General features: G+C 50.5%; 1 protein-coding gene across 1 annotated transcript in view; it reads left to right on the top strand.

Moving 5' to 3' along the window:
• The first annotated feature begins 2,457 nt into the window (after window positions 1–2,457).
• ADAMTS15 (ADAM metallopeptidase with thrombospondin type 1 motif 15) overlaps window positions 2,458–8,751 on the top strand; it is a 47,647-nt gene continuing 41,353 nt past the window's right edge. Inside the window, exon 1 of the mRNA XM_081889775.1 lies at window positions 2,458–4,934. Coding sequence (XP_081745901.1) covers window positions 3,939–4,934 — 996 coding nt within the window. The 5' untranslated portion in view covers window positions 2,458–3,938. The remainder of the gene's footprint in view (window positions 4,935–8,751) is intronic.

Below are 8,751 nucleotides of genomic sequence, written 5' to 3'. Positions count from 1 at the left end.
CTAGTTACAAATTGAATTCGTTCCGGAGGTCCGTTCTTAACCTGAAGCTGTTCTTAACTACAGGCATGCTTTTGCTAATGGGGCCTCTTGCTGCCACTGCACCGCTAGCACACAATTTCCATTCTCATCCTGGGGTAAAGTTCTCAACTTGAGGTAACTCTTCCAGGTTAGCGTAGTTTGCAACCTGAAGCATTTGTAACCTGAGGCGTTTGTAACTCAAGGTACCACTGTACTTTTAATGAAATGGTTAGTGCCGTGCTGTTTTTATTGTAATTACTGGTATGGTTTTAATAGATTTTAAGGTTGGCAGTTCGAATCTGCATGATGGGGTGAGCTCCCATTGCTCTGTCCCAGCTTCTGGCAACCTAGCAGTTCGATGGCATACCAGCGCAAATAGATAAATAGTACCACTGTGGTGGGAAAGTAAACGGCATTTCTGTTCTCTCTGGCACTCGTCATGGTTCTCCGTGTGCCAACAGCAGTTTAGACATCACCTGGAAAGCTGTCTGTGGACAAATGTCAACTCCCTCAGCCTGAAAAGCAAGATGAGCGCCACAACCCCATAGTCGCCTTTGACTGGACTTAACCATCCAGGGGTCTTTTACCTTTACCTTTAATAGATTTTAATGTATTTATGTAGCTTTAAAAAAAACAATAAAACACTGATAGAATTAAAACTACATAAATACATTAAAATCTGTTAAACGAAAAGGACCTTTTGTTATTTCCCTGTGTTTTTAGCTGTTCTTATTTGATCTGTAAGCCACTTTGAGTCCTTGTCCAGGAAAAAGGTGGGGTGTAAATAAATATTTGATAATAATAATAATCATCATATAAGGGGATTGTGTATGTTTTATTCTGTTTTTATTACTTTTCATTAGCCGCCTCAAGTCTCTTTGGTAAAGTAGGTGGGATGGAACTTTTGAAAATAAATCAATAAAAATAAATCACCTCTCCTAGCAGAAAGCCTTTCAACCATGTGACTAGAATAATATTTAAGATGAATGAATGATTCATCTTCATGAAGGAATAATCCTGCTTTGATCAGGGCACAGGGATGGAACAGCAAATCACAGGGGAGACCTGGGCAGGATGCAGTGCCCAAAGCGGTCATGTTTACATCCCTTTGATGATGGAACCTTATAGTCTCCTCTTCCATCTTGCATGCCTGTCCAGCAGACTGTCAAAACCTGCCTTTTCCTCCTCCCTGCTCTCTGCTGCATATCCATAAACTTTATTTAATTGACCATGCACACCAGCTCAGATAAACTATCACTGTACAGCAATACACACAATAAGACATCAACTACCAATAAAACAATACCTATTAACCAGACCCTCTTTTTATCATGTCTTTAACTGTCCTGAGTGCAGAGACAAACAATTTAAAAACACTAAATAAGCCTGATCTATAATCAGCTGTTGTCAGTGTTTAGGAAATACTTTACATCTTCCGAAAAGGCTGCGGTCCTACAAACAACATGGGGGTTTGTGCCACTGAACTCAATATGGTTTATATATAGGATTGCATCACATGGTATAATCCCAAGATGCAGACGTCTTGTATTTTTTGAAGGGACGTTCTTAATTATTTCAGATTGCTTAATAAACGCCTCCTCTGCAGTTTTCAAATGGCTGACCTTTGTGTCTGTTTCAACTATGGATGGGAGTTAACCATTTTCAGTCTTGCATTTCTTTCTGTTTATGCTTTGGCCAGCTCTCTCTGCTCTGTTTTGCAAGGAAAAGCAACAGACAGCATCCTCTCATTCCTCTGCTGATGTCAGCATACAAAGCTCATATGATGCTGCTAGTGATAAGAAGAGGTTACTGGAGGGTTGCGAATCCCATGGAGACTTTTTCACATCCACATGGATGCTTCCCTTACAATTCGTTGCAGACAACTTGAAAATAATACTGAGCATTCATATAGCACTAGTTCCCCAGTGTTCTGGGGGGGTGGTGCTTTCAGGTGGGGAGAGGGTTTCTTACTGCAAATGGGTCCTTGAGATATTGCAGATGTGGCACTGGCAACAGCAGGTTTTTCCAATTGGATTTCCCCCAGGAAGAGAACATTGGGTGAAATGGAGGAGAAATACAAGCTGTTTCATTCATGCACAAGTTTAACATGGGGTGTGTGTGTGTGGGAGGGGAGCAGCACAGTCCTGCAACGTCAGTGGGTCTGTCCCAATCAGAGGGGACCTGAGAAAGCACTTTCTGTGTCCACACGTAGGCAACAAGTGCTTGAGAAATGCATTCTCATTGGCACAAAATGGATTATAACTTCTCAGTGGAACACGATTTAGGTTGACAAAACAGTGTGGGACATGGACAACATAGGGAATGACATTGTGCTTGCAGCACCCCCGAAAGGCCTGCAGCACTGAATGCACATTATCACATAGTGTGTACCAGATATTTTTGTTTTATAAAATTTATACACTGCCTCAGGAAGGTGCTGGATACACCTCTTTGGCAAGGGAATTCCATCATCAACACCCATCGGGAAGCACCCTCCAAACCCTGACAGACAGGGATATTGTCACAATCCTCACAACAGTCCATGAAAGTCTGATCAGCAGAAAATTACGCCCATTTTTCTGATGAGGGGCTGAGGCTGTGTGAGCAAGAGAGGTTTTTCTAAGTCCGTTTCTGGACTTTGTAGGCGAGGAGACAGTCAAGACTCAGGCCTTTGAGACTCAAGAGTTTGCCTATTTCTTTGTGACTCCACACTGGCTGTTGTTAACCAACCTTCTTCTCCAAGGAGCTCAAGGTGGGGTACAAAGTGATTCTCCCCCCTCATTTAATCCCTACAACAACCCTGTGAGGTAGGTTAGGCTGAGAGGCAGTGACTGGCCCAAGGTCACCCAAGTCAGCTTCGTGGCCACATGGGGGGATTTGAACCCTGCTCTCTGACAGGTCCATGGTGGTCACACTGTTCTGAGCTACCCCTGCAAGGTCTTTGGTCTCCAGGCTGCAAGGTGTGTGCGAACAGGAGTGTGAAAATAAAGAAGGAATATCTGCGGACGAAGGAAGGAAGGAGGCCAATGGAAAAGGTTATTTGTTCAATTGCAAGCGGCCGGTAACAGGCGGTGCTCAGAAGTGCACACAGAGTGCTTTCCAAGTAGGAAATGATAAGGCGAAGGCTAATGAAGAGAAGGGAGACGGAATGCAGCAGCCCAAGGCACTTTTTGGCACATTCAGAGTGCATCTTTCTTTAGAAAAACACATACACGCACACACAAACATCCTTTTGGCTGGCTGTTTTGGCTTGTCAAGGCTTTCCTGGGGTTCAGGAAAACGCAGAAGATCTGGCCACAAACACAACACAACAGCCCTGTGAAAAAAAGCAGAGTCAGTGGAACTGAGGAACTTCAATGAGAGAGGGGCTGCGCTGAAGAGGGGCGAAGGGGCTGCAGAGGAGGCAGGAAAAAGAACAGCAAACGCTGCAGATGGTCTCACTCTCTGAGCGAGAGCGAGAGCGAGAGCGAGAGAGAGAGAGGAAGCCCCATAATTGCAAAAGTCAGCTAAACTCGCTCTGGCTCTTTAAAACGCGAGGCGAGCGCGCCGCAGCGCGCTACTAGGAGGCACCGGGCGAGCTGCAAGTGGCTGAGGGCAGGCCCAATAAGCGCCTTCAGCACCTCCCCTCGGAGAAAAAAGCAGCAGGCGAAGGAAAAGCAACTCTGGCTCCGAAGCCTTGATAAAAAAAAAAGAAAGGAAAAGGGACAGAAATTGGCACACGGCGGCGATGTATATAAAGCTCTCCTAGCAAGCGCGCTGCCTGTTTGCAAAGCCAGGCACCGTCGAGGGGGGTGGTAGCAGGAGCGCGCCGGCCGCGATGCCTTGCTGAGTGAGTGAGCGAGCGGGCAGCGGGCTGCTCCCCGACGCAGAGGACCTGCAGTTGCCCCGGCCAGCCCGGTCCGCGCCCTCCCCGCCGCGCCATGCCGCTCCTCCTGCTCCTCCTCCGTCAGGGTGCCCTCTTGCTCTGCCTGACCGTCCCGCGAGGGTTGTGCGCCCCGGCGGAGACGGAGCTGGTCACCCCCATCCGCCTGGACCCGTCCCCGGAGGGCGGCCGGCCGTATTTCCATGGCCCCCCCGAGGGCACCCCTGTCGGGCAAGGAGCCACCTTCCAGATCACGGCTTTCCACCAGGATTTCTACCTGCACCTGCGCCCCGACGCCCAGTTCCTGGCGCCCGCCTTCGCCACGCAGTACCTGGGCAGCGCCCCGACGGCGGGGGCGGCCGAGCAGGAGGGAGACCTGCGCCGCTGCTTCTACTCCGGGGACGTCAATGCGGACGCGGACTCTTTCGCGGCTCTGAGCCTCTGCGGGGGCCTGACTGGGGCTTTCGGCTACCGCGGCGCCGAATACCTCATCCGCCCCGTCGAGAACAGCGGCGGGAACCGGGCGCTGTGGAGCGGCCCCGGGGAGCACCTGCTGCAGCGCCGGAGCGCGCCAGGTCCTGCCGTCCCGACTTCCCGCTGCGGCGTGGGCTCGGGCTGGAACCCGGCCATCCTGCAAGCCCTGGAGAAGTACAAGGGGGCCCCCGGGGCCCGACGGAGCCCCCGCAACGGGACGGGCCACGCGCCGCAGCCTCCACCGCCCCGAGCCAAGCGTTTCGTCTCCATTCCGCGCTACGTGGAGACGCTGGTGGTGGCGGACGAGTCCATGGCCAAGTTCCATGGCGGCGACCTGCAGCACTACCTGCTGACCCTCATGGCCACGGCGGCGCGCCTCTACCGGCACCCCAGCATCCAGAACCCCATCCAGCTGGCCGTGGTCAAGTTCCTGGTCATCGGGCAGGACGACAAGGGGCCCAAGGTGACGAGCAACGCCGCCCTCAGCCTGCGCAACTTCTGCGCCTGGCAGAAGAAACTGAACAAGGGCAACGACAAGCACCCCGAGTACTGGGACACCGCCATCCTCTTCACGAAGCAGGTGGGTGGGGGCGATCTGACGGGGTGGGTTGACGGGTTGCCTCAGGGCTCCTCCGGCTCGTCCCCCAGGGCAGGAGGACCACGAGGTGCCGCCAGGCGGGGTGGGTGCGTCTCGCCTCTCCCCTAATGGTCCCTGCAGGGGCGTCGAATGGGTCCTTCGAGGGAAGAGCCTTGAGGTTGGACGGCAGCGCGGGTGAGGCTGATTCCCCTCCTTGGCCAGCAGGAGGCGCTGTAACGATGATGGTTTTTACTAATCCAACATTCTCTGTGTGTATGGTACGGGGTTCTGGTTTATTGCATCTGTATCCGGCCTTTTCCTCCAAGAAGCTCAAGGTGGCGAGTGTGGTTCTCCCCTCCATCATTTAATCCCCACAACAGCCCTGTGAGGTAGGGTTGCTGTGAGGTGACTGGCCCAAGGTCTGGCACTGAGCCTCATGACTTGTGTATGTGCGCTTGTGTAAATGTGTGGCTGAATCCTGATCTCTCCCAGGTCCTACTCTGACACTGTAATCTTCACAACGCCATGAGGTAGGTTAGGCTGAGAGGCAGTGACTGGCCTATGGTCTTCCAGTGAGCTTCATGTGCTGAGTGAGAATTTGAACCCTGATCTCCCAAGGGGCTGGTTTGACACACTAACCACTGCACCACTCTTGACTCCTCCCGAAGCCCCATTAATCCCATTTCCCTTAGTCCAGTCTGGGGCCCTTCAGATGTTGTCAGATTACAGCTTTCATCAACTCCTCACCCTTGGCCATGCAGGGCAGGGGCTGATAGGAGTTTTAGTCCAGTGTTTCTAGGGCATCACGTTGAGGAAGGCTGCTGTGGCCTCAGTGACCTTCAGGCTACCACGTCTGGTACACACTTACTTAGGAATAAGCCCCATTTGTTTTCAACGGGTGGAGACTTCTCCCCAAATTAATTCAGGATTAGGTCGCACCTGCCCCCTATGAGCCATGAGAAGGTGCCTGCCCAAGTGAAAAGCAACAGCGCTTACTTGGCTGGTCACTTTCGGCTCTGCTGATTTTTCCAGAGAAGTGCAGGGAACCAGGGAAGCTGCTTTGATGTCGTTCTCCTTTGTTTAGCCCACTACACTGCTGCCTGCTTGGATTGGCAGTGTCTTTTGTGGGTCCTTGGCAGGTCCAGCCCTGATGTCTTAAGGAAGCTCCTGGTTATGATGGCTGCACTCTGCCTCCAGCGTTCCGGTTTCCCCAGATAAGAATCCCGCTGGCCACTGAACCAGATGCTGGACTAGATTGGCATGTTCCCTGAGCCAGCAGGGCTCACTTTTTATGTTCTGATCTTTTTGCTGAAGCTGCCAGGGGGACGTGGGTTTGGGACCTTCTGCGTGGGATGCATGCAGTCCAGCCTTGCTCTCTGCCACCACCACCCCAATTGCTTGGTTGCAGCTCAGAGGGGAGCACGTGGGTTGTGAGCTTGGCATACATGGAATTCCTTTTGAACAGCAGCCCAGAAAGAAATAAAAAAAGAGGGTAGAGAAAAAACACCCGTTGGCACAGTTTTTTGCGAGGCCAGTAAATGGGTCAAGAGAGAGACATTTTTCAGGAAGAGTCATTTGTGACAAGAAGCTGCCCTTTGCCAGTGGAGCATCTCGCTGGGCGGGGCAGAGCCACGATTCTCCTCCTTTCTCCTCCTTCTGTCTCTCCCTCCTTCTCTCCTTCCTGCCTTTGCCAACTGGGCCAGAGCTGCCAATTACCCAATGCAGTGTCTCGGTTTGCCTGCCATGATGTGGCTGAGAAAACCATTGCAGGGGGCATTTGTAGTTGCACCTTAAGAGTAATTACAAAAACTTCAAGAGGAAAAAGGCAATTAATAGAGATGATTAAGAATATAAGAAGAGCCTGCTGGATCAGGCCAATGGCCCATCTAGTCCGGTATCCTGTTCTCACAGTGGCTAACCAGATGCCCCTTATGGAACACCTGCAAGCAAGATTTGAGCACAAGAGCCCTGCGGTTTTCAGCAGCTGGTACTCAGAATCATTGCTGCCGCCAACTGTGGTGGGAGAGCATAACCATCCTGGCTCATAGTCACTTATAGCCCTCTCCTCCTCCTCCATGAATTTATCCAGTCCTCTTTTCAAGCCATCCAAATTGGTGGTCACCACTGCCTCTTGTGGGAGGGAGTTCCACAGTTTAAGTCTGCACTCCATAAAGAAGTACTTTTTAAAATCCGTCCTAAATCTTCCAACGTTCAGCTTCAAACCTTATCATTTTTTTTACATAGTAGGAGATACATAAATTGTAGGAAAACCTGTGGAGAAGGTGGATAGAGATGCATCCACTCCCCTCCCCTGACCCTTAGGATGCTAAAATGTAGAGCAGGGGTGAGGAACCTGGAAGTCCAATTGCCCCTGGAGCATCGGAAGTTCTGCTCCTGACTTGGGATCACCCTCTGAAATTAACTGGCAGCAGATTCAGCAGACAGAAGAGAAAAAAACCCTTTCCTCCTTCCCTGCATAGTGAATTCATAGGTTTTCCTTGCACCATAAAATGGTTATGGCTGCTGACATAAGTCCTTATAGCTAAATGGAGACCCTTCATATTCAGAGGCAGTCTACCTACAGTATAGCTGTTGTTGTGGGATGTGGTTGTGGTGGGAACCTTTGATGCTGTTGGATTCCAGCTTCTTTCCACCCAAGCTGGCATGACCTATTGGTCAGGGATGATGGGAACTGTAATCCAAAAACATATTGAGGGCCATAAACACCTATCTCTGCTGTAAGGGACGTCCTATGAAAAGGAAGTTAGGATCAACGGACTCTTGGTTTCATCCAGCTCTTCTCATGTTCTTGTTGGTCACACAAAGCTAGGGATTTGCTTTGTTTTCTGAACTCCCCCTCCCCCCAAACAGCTGGGCAGAGCACCAATCTCTTTCTGAAATCTCTTGCAGAACCCTCTATTGCATGAGGTTTGGGAAACTTGAGACCAATTGGGGTGTCTCCCCCACCACTAATCTACTGTCTTTCTTTAGAAATTGTTAACTCTCACTCGCCTCATGTGTGAAGTGGGATTTATCCCCCCAGAGTAATTTTTCATGTCAACATCCTTTTACAGTGGACGTAAACAAGTTAAGTTTGTCTGGCTGCACGACTTTGCCCTTAAATAAACATTCCTGCGATTCCCCCGCTTAATTAGAAGGATTTGCTACTTCCTTTCCTGCTGTTCCTTTTTTGTTTGGGGTGGTGTTTGTGAAATCCAGCGGAGAGAGCAAAGTTAAGTCCTTAGTTTGCCAGTGGAAATCTCATGGCAGTCAGGGATGTCAGATCAGTGGCAGCTGCTGTCCGTGGAGACTGGTGGTGTAGAAGTCCGGGAGCCCAACAGTAGGTGGCGCCAAAGCCAATGACAGACAGAGCCAATTCATTTTAATTTGGTCCTTGTCCTCCTGCTCCTCGCTGCTGAGTTATACAAGGGCAACTCTGAGACAATGGAGGAGGAAGGTGACAGGCAGTGCCACCCCCGGACTGGGTGTAAGTGGGAAGGCAGGCAGGTGGGGGCAGCCTAAGGTTGGCAGACAATGCCCAATTTGCCCTAATGGACCAATCTCTGCTGACATCCATCATGTATTTCCTTCTGGAATCTATTACTTATTGCATTTATTTCTCACTTTGTTCTCCAGGGGGTTCAAGGTTCTCCCCATCCTCATTTGATCCTCAAAACAACCCTACAGGGTAGGTTAGGATGAGAGGCAGGGACTAACCCCTAGGGTCACCCAGTAAACCTCGTGGCTGAGTGGGGATTTTAACCCAATTCTCTACAATGCTAGTCCAAAACTCTAACCACTACACTGGAACCCTGATCTT

The sequence above is a fragment of the Podarcis melisellensis genome (assembly GCF_964234715.1).
Source record: "Podarcis melisellensis genome assembly, chromosome: 15".
NCBI classification, from domain to species: Eukaryota; Metazoa; Chordata; class Lepidosauria; order Squamata; family Lacertidae; genus Podarcis; species Podarcis melisellensis.
Note: the sequence above shows the minus strand (reverse complement) of the source record. Positions and strands in the feature narration are given on the sequence as shown.